The 13,935-nt window shown below is 39.3% G+C and overlaps 1 protein-coding gene across 2 annotated transcripts in view; it reads left to right on the forward strand.

Moving 5' to 3' along the window:
- Positions 1-2,700: 2,700 nt before the first annotated feature.
- Positions 2,701-13,935, forward strand: part of GALNT7 (polypeptide N-acetylgalactosaminyltransferase 7) — a 244,538-nt gene continuing 233,303 nt past the window's right edge. For both annotated transcript variants that reach the window (XM_033942515.1, XM_033942506.1), the window contains exon 1: positions 2,701-4,080. In XM_033942515.1, the coding sequence (XP_033798406.1) occupies positions 3,955-4,080 (126 nt within the window). In that variant the 5' untranslated portion in view covers positions 2,701-3,954. The remainder of the gene's footprint in view (positions 4,081-13,935) is intronic.

The following is a 13,935-nucleotide window of genomic DNA, read 5'->3' on the forward strand; positions in this document are numbered from 1 at the left end:
GCAGATGAGAAAGAAGCCATGCTGCAGGAGAGGGGAGAACAGGAAGCAGTCGAGAAGGCAAGCCCAGGCACCTGAGAGAGTGTAAGCTTTGGTAGGAGGAAAGCTGCAGACTGGAAGAAAAGCTGCACACTAAAAGAAGGGAGCTGCTACTGGAAGAGGTGAGCTTGGCCAGAAGAACTGGAAGCCTGAGGAGCAGAGGTAAGCCTTTGTGGAAGCTGAAGGTGGTCAGGGGCTGAAGTGAGAGAGCCTGGTTGGGGAAGTGAGCCCAGTATTCCCCTGAGAACTTTTATTTAGGATCCTACCTCCAATAAATTTTATGTGAAGGCCTGCCCTTGAGAAGTCTGATTTAAAGCCTGCTTCCAAGAACTTGATTTAAAGCTTGCCTTTGGGATTAGTGATAGTCAGTGATTATAGAGTTAATGCTGGAAGGGTAGGAGGAGCCAAACTGAAAGGAGCACAGACATCACTGCTGTTGGGGAGTATTAGTTAGGAACCCCCCTCTTTGCATATTTTATTTTATTTTGTATTTAGTTTATCCAGTCCCCTTTGCCAGAATCCACCCCCCACCCCCCTACCCTCTTCAATGACTGGGGACCGGGAGTTAGGGTCTTGTTTTATTTAAGTTAGGACAGTAGGTACCCTGGAGTTCTTGAGTCAGCGAGCCGATCTCACCTTCCTGCAGAGACGTGAACTCCGAAGAATGGTACCCAACGTTGACAGCTGCAACATCTCCAGAGACTTTCCTAGACTAGTAACACTGTGGGCATACAGATTTAGGATACTAGGCCAGATTCATTCCAACACAATGCACTCAGATCCGAGTACTCGAGTTACCTGTAGACATTCCTTGTATGATGAATGTAAACTTGTTGCAACCTATAGGGGAAGAAGAGAAATTTGAGGACAAAGAATCATAGTCTTAATGCAAAAGATCTAAATTGTATAAGTGAAAGAAAATAACGGTGTACTTATCTGATACTCTAGTCCTCATAGGTTGATGGTTCCAGTAGTTGAACCACTGAGGAGAATGAAGAAATAATTTTGTGTGTAATCGTGTGAAATGGTTTTGATTTTATTGTAACGTATTTTTCGCTCCATAAGACGCACCCTAAATTTAAAGGAGAAAAACAAGAAAAAAAACCCATTCTGAACCAGATTCTCCCTGCCAGGCTCTGCACCCAACCTCACACTCCTTGCCAGGCTCTGCACCCTGACCCCCCCCCCCCTCTGGTTGTAGGCAGGGACAGGGCACAAATGTCAAGGCAGATCACTTTATAAAATATGCAATGTCACCTCAGTAACTATAGAAAAATAGACAAATATAGTGCAAAATATAGACAGCAGATATAAATTCTCAAAACTGACACATTTTGATCACTAAATTGAAAATAAAATCATTTTTCCTACCTTTGGTTGTCTGGTTATTTCTTTCTTTCCTTCCTCAGGCCCAACAATTGTCCCTTCCTCCCTCCTTGCCTCCTATATTCCCCTCACTGCCTTACAGCCTTTGTCCTCTTCCTCCCCTCATTCTCTGGTGATTTCTTTCCTTCCTCAGGCCCAACAATTGTCCCTTCCTTCCTCCTATGTTCCCCTCACTGTCTTCCAGCCTTTGTCCTCTTCCCCCCACTCAGGCCCAACAATTGTCCCTTCCAACCTCCCTCCTATGTTTCCCTCACAGCCTTCCAGCCTTTGTCCTCTTCAGCCCCCCCCCCCCAGCCTGCCTGCTGAATTTAATTATCTCCCGCTGCTGCTGCTGTGAGGATACGTCAACGAAGCAGCAGCGTGGGGGGGGGGGAGGGAGTTGGACTCCTGGCTCAGCAGCGGGTCAAGGGACAAGCGGGGAGCCGGCACGGAGCGAATTGCTGGGTAAGGCCAGGTGGGTGCAATCGCTGCACCTACCTGGCCTTTCCCTTCCTCTTATGGCAGCATTGAGAGACCAGGAGCAGCGGTAGCGGACGGCGGTCAAAATAAGGTAACGGCCGGGGAGGGGGGGGATTTGGTATTCGCTCCATAGGACGCACTCTTTTTTCCACCCTCTTTTTTGGGGAAAAAAGTGTGTCTTATGGAGTGAAAAATACGGTATTTAACTTGAAACTCTACCAACTTCAAGTGGCAAATTTAACACCGTTACCTTTGTAAATGTTACCACCTGCTAAATACCATCTCATACAAATTGGTATCTACCTGAAGAGCCTACCTAGTGCTTTTCTTCTACTTCTATTTAATAAACTTTATAATTCTCTTCTTGTTGAATCTCTTAGTTGTGTGGAGTTTTGTAGTTACAGTGACATTCCCAATTTATTTAGAGATAAATACATTGCACTATCTTTCTGGATCCCATTTGCCTCCAATGCTCTCTGGTCTTTCCTTTCTGTTCTCTGTGATCTGTCTCCACTCCACTCCCTCCCTTCCTTGTGTTTATCTCTCTCAGCCTAGAACAGGACCATACTTTAACCTGGGTTTCCTTAAGATGGGGGAGAGAAGAGAATCCTCTCCTCTCTTTATCTTTCCCCTGCTTTTAGTTTCTCCCTCCTTTCCTGTCTGTGCACAACAGAGTTTGGCTCCTCAAAATGCATGAGACAGATCAATGCTTGAGCAGTAAGTTAAAACCACGCCCCTTTTCCCATTCATTGCAGGGGTTCAGGGAGTTGTTAGGTGAGATACGAGCGTCTCAGGGCTTCTGTTAGGTGCAATAAAATAAAGGTGCTACAGCTTTAAGAATTTCCTGTTGCTGCGTTGCCCGTACAGGAAGTGGTGGGGACAGGGAAGGAATGGATTTGTATGGAAGTTGCACTTTTGAGCCCAAATTATAGCGATTCCTTTGAAGACGTACTGTTTGATTTTAAAAATAGTTGGTGTTACTGCTGCTTTGGCGTCACCTTCCTCACTGCTCACTACATTTATGCTTTGAACCTCGCTAGCCATATTAGAGAATGTGTTTCAAAGAAGGGAAGAGGGAGGTCTGTTTTAATATGCTCTACAGACCTAGTGAAAGCTCGATCTTGTTTCTTTTTGGTGCCCATACTATAAAATAAAACTTGCAAGAAAGAGGCTTGGTCCTTCACGGCAAGACCACGAAAAGGGGAAATAGAAGGGAGAAGACCAGAGCTTTAATTTCAGTTAAAAATGCAGTGCTAAGGTAGCAGAGAAGAAACAAGCAAGCGGTTTCTTTTCTCAGTTTATGGTATCTAAGTTGCTCCTGTAACTTGACGGGGCTTAAAAAATACAGGGAAAGCATAGCAAAATTATAGAGGAAGAGAAAAAACGCGATACTAACTTTGCTGGGGAGGGTTAAAAAAAAAAAAAGGAGACCAACTTTCAGAGAAGAACCTAACCAGTGTTTTGTGCAGAGGGGCTAAAAGCATTAGACCAAAAGATAAAAGAAAGCATCTTACCAGGACTATTTGAAAGGCTGCTTTATTTGTATGCAAAAGTAGTCTAACCCTTTAGATAAGCATTTATTTTAATTTCTGACAAGGAGATTAATTACTTTAGTGCTTAGCACAGGGGGTGGGGGGTAAGTGTGTGTGTAATAGATGACAGGCTCACACTAAGCCCGCCCACAGCACACACCAAGCCAAAAAGCACAGCCGCGTTTGCCCAGGCATCGTATTCTGGATTGTTACTAATTTACCTCGGAGACGTTCACATTAAAAAAAAAAAGAGGGCAAGGGAAAATAAAGGCCTTCCTGGCGGAGCACGAGCCACGTGGACTTAAAACACTTCCTGGTCTAGATCCTGTTCTCCAACAGATTACTGTAGAACAAAAGCAGCGAAAAAGCGCTCTCTGTACCTTGAGGGAGCAAGGGTGTGTAAGGGGAGAAGAAAGAAGGCAACCCAAAGCCCAGACCGAAAGTTTGCTTTTGTGCTGGGGGGGGGGGGTAGAGCGAACGGAACCCGGGGATTCGGAAGCCCGTCAGTCGGTCGGTTGGGCTTATCTCGTTGCCTCGAAGGATGCGGCTGAAAGTCGGCTTCCTTCTACGCAGTCTGCTGATCGTGGGCACTTTCCTGGGGCTGGTGGTGCTCTGGTCTTCGATGACTCCCAAGGCCACCGATGACCTCCCGCTGGCCAGAGTGCAGGTAAGGTGGTCGGGCTTTGAGCTCTTGAAGGGCACCGGGCTGCTGAGGGAAGGGCGGCGTTGTCATGGTGACGGGCTGTGTCCTTGCAACGCACTGCTCGCTGGGGGAGAGGGACACTGGGGCCGCTTGTGACCCCCGTGATAAGCTGGCCGTGTCCTGTGCTTGTAGGCCAAAGGTGGAAGGAGCAGGGAGCCTGAGGCCGGCCCCCTTTTTCGGCTGCCTTGAAGACTTGAGCTGTAGTGCAAAGAGCTCGGAGCAGCCAAGAAACGGCTCGCTTTGCGTGCGAACTGTGGTGCAGCCCCTGGGGGGTTCCTCTGCTTCCTTCACCTTCGGCTCTAGAGCTACCCGGTTGTAACGAACCCCTCCCTCTTCTGCCCGGGGGAAGGAGATGGTGGTGGTAAGGCTGAAGATCTCTATACCTATTGTTTCTAATCAAGCCCAAACCGGTTTAGAAGTATAATAAAACTTAAAAAAAAAAATATTTAGACGAGCAAGAAACAGACAGATCTATCAAGGCATGAATATTTGTAGATTACTATTAGCTGTCCTACAATTCCCTCCACTTCTTCATATACGTTTTTCTGACGTGTACGTGTGTGTTTGTATGTATTGCTCTATATCGCCCATCCAACTATCGCCCTGTCTCCCTTCTTCCGTTTCTATCCAAGCTACTCCAGCATGATGTCCTCCGTCCCAGCCTCTTGATCTCTACAATCAGGCTTCTGATCCCTGCACTCCCAGTTCACAGAGACTATCACCTAAAGTCTGCAGTGACCTGTTCCTGGCCGGATCTAAGGGCCAGTAATCAATCCTCATCCTTCTTGACCTGTCCTGCTGCCTTTGTCACTGTTAATCACTGCTTACTCCTTGATACACTGTCCTAGCTTGGATTCTGCAAATCTGTCCTCTCCTGGTTTGCCTCCTACCTCTCCCATCTATGCATCAAAGGTGGGTATTCCTCTGCTGCTATCCCGCACCCCAGGGCTCTGTCTTATGACCTCTTTTCTCTCTCTCTACACTTCCTCCCTCGGTGCCCTGATCTCCTCCCGTGGCTTCCAGTATCACCTATATGCTGATGACTCCCAGATCTACCTCTCTACACCCAACATTTCACCTGAAGTTGAGAAAAAGTCTCAGCCTGTCAGGCTGACATTGCTGCCTGGATGTCCTGCTGTCATCTAAATCAATACATGTCCAAGACTGAGCTGTTCCTCTTTCCTCCTAAACCCTCTGTTCCTCTCCCTCTGTTCTCCGTCTCTGTAAATAATACTGCCATCATTCCAGTCTCCTCTGGCCGCAACATTGGAGTATTCTATTCCAACCTCTCATTTTCTACATACATCCAAGAAACTGATAAGGCCTGTCGCTTCTATCTCTACAAAATCACTAAAATTTGCCCCTTCCTTTCTGAGCACACTACCCGGACCATTGTCCACACTTTCGTAACCTCACTCTTAGGTTACTGCAATCTACTCCTAACTGGCCTCCCGCTGTGCCATCTCTACCCCATATGATCTGCAAAACTCTGCTTCATGACTCATCTTCTACCAAGGAGGGACTTTGAGATCCCTGATTTAAACCTACTCTCTATTTTCTGTTTTCCAACCAGTTGTCAATCCATAATAGGACATTACCTAGTAATCCTATAGTTTTCTTTCTCAGAAGTCTTTCATGAGGTACATTGTCAAATGCCTTATGAAAATCTAAATATATGATATCCACAGGCTCACCTTTATCTACATGTTCATTCACCCTTTCAAAGAATGCAGTAGATTGGTGAGGCGAGGTTTCCCTTGACTAAATCCATGTTGGCTTTCTCTCAATTCATGCTTATGTATATGTTCTGTCATTTTGTTCTTTGTAATAGTCTCTACCATTTTGCCCAACACTGACGTCAGACTTGCCTGGATCACTTAAACCCTTAAAACCAGCACTGACGTCAGACTCACCGGTCTATCATTTCCTGGATCACTTAAACCCTTAGGAACAAACAAACCAAAACTGCAGATATGTACAACGATGTAGGCAAATTTTATTGTGACAAGCAAACAATATATTAAAACCTTTTTACCAAACGGGGGACCCAACATGGTCCGTGTTTCGGACAACCTTCATCAGGGGTCCTATTAGGTACAGATATAACATAAAACACAATATTAAAAATACAATTATATAAACAGTTGTAATAATGATTATAAAAATGAAAAGATAACAAATATTAAGAATAAGACAACAAGATGATCAATTTGACCATAGACTATAATATTAAGAAATTTAAAAGCACGAGGACAAATATATGTTTTAAAAGGTGATAAGTACACATGCCATGTCAATAGAAATGCGTGCAGAAAAGACAGAATTGATAATAAATGACTGCTAGTGTTAAGTATGAACGAACTGTGACGGAACATAAGCCAATAAGGTAGTGCAAAGAAAAGAAAGAAAAAAAGAAGGAGAACCAGTGTTATGTTAAAACATAAATAATAGACACTTGTAATTTGGAGAGAAATCTATAAAATATCCTGTGATAATGTATTTGAACAGTGCCTTCTATAATCACAGTTACTCTTTGTAAATATAATTATAATTTGTTGTGGAAATCTCAGACCCAAAAACCCGTGAATGGTGATATCACCATAATGAGGTTCAATGAGGGGACCATCATAGATTTTCACCGTCCCCACTACCATCCAAATAAAGATAGTGTGAAAACCAACTAAACAAACTAAAAAAGAAATAAAACAAAACTTATCTGTGGACTGGATGGTATGATATCAATGTTGAGCCTCATCGGTGATTGAATAATTCTAGTGTTTGTGATATGTTAAAAACATTCGTTGCAATTCCTTCAAACTATATGCTTGTCCCTCCGACTCGAGTTTCGAATATCTTCCTTCTTCAGGGATGGACAGTATAAGAACAAGTATAGAATCTCATATTAGTACCGCCTCCTCAATACGGAAAGAACAGCAAAAACACCATTCACGGGTTTTTGGGTCTGAGATTTCCACAACAAATTATAATTATAATTATATTTACAAAGAGTAACTGTGATTATAGAAGGCACTGTTCAAAACATAAATAATAGCATCAAATTTATATAATGAAGGAAAATATGAGCAACGAAATGGAGAAAGAGAAAAAAGAAAAACGAATGAATGTAAAAATACATACCATGGTAGATAAAGGAAAAAACATATGTCACAACAAATATTGAAAAAGATAATATAAAACCAAACTATCATAAAGCAGAGGAAGAGAGAAATATAAGAAGGGAAAAAAGAAGAAACCAATTAGTGTATAGAGTTAAAATCAGTCACAACATGCACCAATTTTTTTTAAAAAATATAGTTAACATATTGAATCATCACATAAATAGCCATCACATATAAAATCTTTACAATAAAACCGCATTGAGGTACTATATTACCCACTGTTATATGCGCACAAGCAAATATATGTTAAGTCATCATATTTAAAAGACATATCATCAATACATACATATGGAAGTCTCTTATGTTTCTCATATGCATATAAAACAATCATATTCCAACAACGTATATAAAGAATATATATATATATGTAATCACATAAGAAATCTATAATGAGATATCAAGAATTAACCCCATAGTAATATGACCCAGTTTAAAATATAATAAAAACATATTTAATAACCACCCTTAAAAATGTAAGCATATAAAATCACCACAATTAAAACAACATAATTAAAAAATATTTTGCTATATCATTCATTAGAAAGAAATTAAACATATTCTGTCATCACTTATAAAAGAACCCCTTAAGAGGATCATCTAGAGTATATCATAACTTAACCCCCTAAAAATGCCAAATAAGAACAAAAACTACTATATATGAAATCATCACATATGAAAGAGCAATTATATATCAGCGAAGGATGTATACAGAACACTGTATAGCCAAATAAGGAATATGTTAAAACTTAAATAATATTCTTCAATTGGATAACAGGAAAATGAAACACCAAATATAATAAAAAATACATAAGCAATGAACTTCACAGAAATTAAAAATGAAGAACAAATAAAACATGCTGCCAAGGGTGGTGTGTATAATGAAACCTCCAGAGAAAAATAAGTGTAAAGGATGGCTGTAAACCAACTGTACATAGTTTGTATTATTAAGAAAGGTGTATGTAAACAAAGGGTGTGAATACAGTGGAACAGTAGTATAGAGGAGTGAAAAAATCTATCCAAAAAAGAGGAGAAGATCTCAGGTAAAAAAACGTCATCTAGCAGGGTTGGTGATATTTTATGGTCATATTATGCTAAAAGCTGAACATGCACGCCACAGGAAAAAAAACTCCTATAAAGAAACAGTCCACTAACTTTGATAGTGTGTATAAATTTAGCCCAAATGCAAAGAAGGAGAATACAGGGAAAAAGACAAACCGGCATATGAAGTGTAAAGGAGGAACCGAACTCAGAAATGTCACAGCTGTGAGCAGGGCTATCCTAGGGGGCCAAAAAAAACGGAAAAATGCAGAAAAAGTAAAGTAGAAAGGCAGTAGGAGAAAAGGTAAAAACGCTTACCAGATGATGTGTCACGCCGAGAGTCTCTGCAAATAGTAAAAATCGCTAGAGTGAGAGCGCTGCGAAGAAATCATGGATTATGAATAAATAAAAAACATAAAGCAACCAGAAAAGCCGTAAAGCAAAACGTAGCAAAACTGTCGAAAAATCCGAATCAGGAAGCTAAGGGGATTGTAAACCAATCATAAAATAGCCTGAAAAATGGGCATGTTTCTATGTGAACCAAATGTATAACTAGGTGGATTGAAGGGCAAACAGTCCAATCAACTGGGAGAGTGGGCGTGTGTGTGTGATGTCAGTAAAAATGAATAGGTGTTGTGCCTGTAGATATTAAACAGAGCCTGATCTTATGTAAAAGATTAAATGTAAATGTGAAGAAAAAGTTAAGAGGATTAAAGACAAAAGTTAAAATAGCAAATAGCTACATGAATTATAGATGTTAAAAATAGGGGTAATACTAAAAATATGCAAAATATTAAGATGCCTGTATATAAGAGGTAAAAAGTTAAACGGTATTATGTATGAATTCTTAAATGTAAACTGGGCCATATATAAAAGTATAAACATAAATAGGTGAAAAGAAACAGCAGTAAGATAATATTAGATAAAACACCAGTATATAATGTCATTATAATTGTTCATAAAAAAGGATGATAATCTATCTCTGAATTAAGACCTGATGGTATAATAGTGTTCAATTCAAAAATAGTTCTCTGTTCTGTGCGTAGCAGGGCATTGTCAATATCTCCACCTCTCTAGTTGTTTTTGAGGGTCTTGAAAACCAAAAATCATAGTTCATCAATAGTGTGAGCTAGTTCTTTCCAATGTTGAACAAGTGGTGCTGTTAAAACTTCTCTTAAGATGCAGCTTCTATGTTCTATGATTCTTGTTTTAATTTTCCTCTTGGTTTTACCGACGTACAGGAGATTGCATGGACAGAAATTAAAGCTAATAAAATAGATAAATTGAAACGAGACACTTTAGACTACCAAAATGGAAACATATACCCATGGGGTAAGTCTAGAACAAATCCAAAGAAGAGACCATCATATAGATCTAACTCCCATAATTCCAGATCTCAAACTAGATATAATAGAGATAATAGAGACAATAGAATTCATTTTAACACTAAAAACTACACACAGGCTGTAGATTGTGGTAGAAAACGCATTAGGAGCTGTTCAGACGAAGAATATACATCAACAGTCACCAGTCCCACTAATGCCAATATTCCTATAGTCTCTAGTCCACAACAAGATAGACCATTATATAGACAGTCACAAAATAATAGTACTCTTTTTTTAGAATTGCTTTGGAGCACAATGAATCAGGGTCAACATTTACAGAAAACTCCGAACAATATATACCATCAAGGAGGTCGGAGCAGAAGATATCAGGGGAATACGGATCATTACAGGGTATCATACAGGGGGGCCAGAGAGGCCCCTTCCTGGGCAAGGGTCAATTCAATCCCCCCTACAATAGGAATCGATAAATGAGATACCAGTCATAAATTTATCTTCCCATTCATTATCAGCAATACAAATTAAGGTTTTACAGAAAGGGTTGTCCTTTGTCCCCACCGCACATTATGATGCCTTTCAGACACGTATAGATCTCTATAAATTTAAAAGAAAACTACATATCCACCACTTTTTCAATAAAGATCAATCAATAAATACGTATACAGATCAATCCATTCTTAAGAAGAAATCTAAATGGATTCCCCCAGGGACATGTGATCCTATTATCACCACCTTTTATGATTGCGTTCTGAGAGATTTAGCGAAGATGGAAAAGAAACAAAGATTTGTAAAACATCAACAGAATATGTCCCCTTGGAGTCTAGGGCGATTAATGAACTTAAGAAAAATTATGATTTAGTTATCAAACCTGCTGATAAGGGAGGTGGTATAGTCATCATGGACAGGGAGAAGTACATTAACGAAATTCACAGACATATCACAGATACATCCTTTTACATCCCCTTAGACCACGACCCTACACCTCTGCTTATGGAAGACATTAAAGAACTAGTAGACACAGCCCACAATGCAGGCTATATTACCCTAAAAGAGAAACAATTCTTGATTAATCAAAATCCCGTTACACCTACTATTTACATATTGCCAAAAATTCATAAAACAGTGACAGATCCCCCAGGAAGGCCCATTATCTCAGCCATCGGATCCGTTTTAGAACCTTTATCAGATTTCACTGATTTTTTCCTCCAACCTTATGTACCTCTTATACCCTCATACATCCGAGATTCAGCCCATATGATTAATACTCTGGATGACTTCGACGGAGATCTTGAATATGTCATCCTTGTGACACTGGACATAGAATCTCTTTATACCAACATTCCTCAAATGGAGGCTATAAACATTATTGAAAAAACATTGCGTAATAGAAATACATTAGAACGCATACCTAATAGATTCATTCTGACAGCTGCAACCATGGCACTCACACAAAATTATTTCAGTTTTTTAGGTCAATTCTATCTACAGATTAAGGGAACAGCCATGGGAGCTTCCATGGCTCCCGATATTGCTAATTTATATGTAGCAGATTTCGAAGAGAAATTCCTTACTATACACGAATACCAAAATGAGGTCAGACTGTACAAAAGATACATTGATGATGTTCTTATCTTATGGAAAGGAAGCATTCCTAAACTTCATGCATTCCTAGAATGGATTAACACCTGTGATCGCAACCTGAAGTTCAAGATGGAATATCATGAATACCATATTGCTTTTTTGGACATTCTGATTACCAAAACTCGCTATGGCTTCCATACCTCCATATACAAGAAACCCACAGACAAGAACAACTATTTACATTATTCTAGTTTTCATCAACACTCTCTCAAAAAGAACCTTCCTTACAGTCAGTTCCTTAGACTAAAGAGACTGTGCACTACACAAAACGAATTCGAAAGACAAGCCCCACATATGGCTCAGAGGTTTATCCAGAGAGGTTATCCCTTAACTGAGGTCTCACAGTGTTATCAACGATCTCAACGCCAGCACCGTGAAGATCTCTTACAGACTGGAAATAAAACGCGCAAGGCACCAGACTTCACTTGTGTTCTCAAGTATTCACATCTGTCCAATCAAGTGAAACGTAGTATCAAATCCAACTGGCATATTTTAGAACTATACCAGTGCTTCAAGGGCAAGACACCTCTCATTGCCTTATCACGAAACCGTAATCTTAGAGATCAACTAGTTCCATCGGCACTTCCTACAATGTCAAGAGTTCAGCACCATCATACAGGACATCAACCCTGTACATTGTGCTCAGTATGCAAGCATTCACTCCAAACCTCCATTTTCAAACACCCACATACTGGTAAGACATATAATTTAAACTTTAGCAGTAACTGTAACACTCATCATGTTATCTATATCATTATCTGTCCATGCAATCTCCTGTACGTCGGTAAAACCAAGAGGAAAATTAAAACAAGAATCATAGAACATAGAAGCTGCATCTTAAGAGAAGTTTTAACAGCACCACTTGTTCAACATTGGAAAGAACTAGCTCACACTATTGATGAACTACGATTTTTGGTTTTCAAGACCCTCAAAAACAACTAGAGAGGTGGAGATATTGACAATGCCCTGCTACGCACAGAACAGAGAACTATTTTTGAATTGAACACTATTATACCATCAGGTCTTAATTCCAGAGATAGATTATCGTCCTTTTTTATGAACTATTATAATGACATTATATACTGGTGTTTTATCTAATATTATCTTACTGCTGTTTCTTTTCACCTATTTATGTTTATACTTTTATATATGGCCCAGTTTACATTTAAGAATTCATACATAATACCGTTTAACTTTTTACCTCTTATATACAGGCATCTTAATATTTTGCATATTTTTAGTATTACCCCTATTTTTTACATCTATAATTCATGTAGCTATTTGCTATTTTAACTTTTGTCTTTAATCCTCTTAACTTTTTCTTCACATTTACATTTAATCTTTTACATAAGATCAGGCTCTGTTTAATATCTACAGGCACAACACCTATTCATTTTTACTGACATCACACACACACGCCCATTCTCCCAGTTGATTGGACTGTTTGCCCTTCAATCCACCTAGTTATACATTTGGTTCACATAGAAACATGCCCATTTTTCAGGCTATTTTATGATTGGTTTACAATCCCCTTAGCTTCCTGATTCGGATTTTTCGACAGTTTTGTTACGTTTTGCTTTACGGCTTTTCTGGTTGCTTTATGTTTTTTATTTATTCATAATCCATGATTTCTTCGCAGCGCTCTCACTCTAGCGATTTTTACTATTTGCAGAGACTCTCGGTGTGACACATCATCTGGTAAGCGTTTTTACCTTTTCTCCTACTGCCTTTCTACTTTACTTTTTCTGCATTTTTCCATTTTTTTTGGCCCCCTAGGCTAGCCCTACTCACAGCTGTGACATTTCTGAGTTCGGTTCCTACTTTACACTTCATATGCCGGTTTGTCTTTTTCCCTGTATTCTCCTTCTTTGCATTTGGGCTAAATTTATACACACTATCAAAGTTAGTGGACTGTTTCTTTATAGGAGTTTTTTTCCTGTGGCGTGCATGTTCAGCTTTTAGCATAATATGACCATAAAATATCACCAACCCTGCTAGATGACGTTTTTTTACCTGAGATCTTCTCCTCTTTTTTGGATAGATTTTTTCACTCCTCTATACTACTGTTCCACTGTATTCACACCCTTTGTTTACATACACCTTTCTTATTAATACAAACTATGTACAGTTGGTTTATAGCCATCCTTTACACTTATTTTTCTCTAGAGGTTTCATTATACACACCACCCTTGGCAGCATGTTTTATTTGTTCTTCATTTTTAATTTCTGTGAAGTTCATTGCTTATGTATTTTTTATTATATTTGGTGTTTCATTTTCCTGTTATCCAATTGAAGAATATTATTTAAGTTTTAACATATTCCTTATTTGGCTATACAGTGTTCTGTATACATCCTTCGCTGATATATAATTGCTCTTTCATATGTGATGATTTCATATATAGTAGTTTTTGTTCTTATTTGGCATTTTTAGGGGGTTAAGTTATGATATACTCTAGATGATCCTCTTAAGGGGTTCTTTTATAAGTGATGACAGAATATGTTTAATTTCTTTCTAATGAATGATATAGCAAAAAATTTTTTAATTATGTTGTTTTAATTGTGGTGATTTTATATGCTTACATTTTTAAGGGTGGTTATTAAATATGTTTTTATTATAT

Source organism: Geotrypetes seraphini, chromosome 1 (genome assembly GCF_902459505.1).
Source record: "Geotrypetes seraphini chromosome 1, aGeoSer1.1, whole genome shotgun sequence".
Classification (NCBI taxonomy): Eukaryota; Metazoa; Chordata; class Amphibia; order Gymnophiona; family Dermophiidae; genus Geotrypetes; species Geotrypetes seraphini.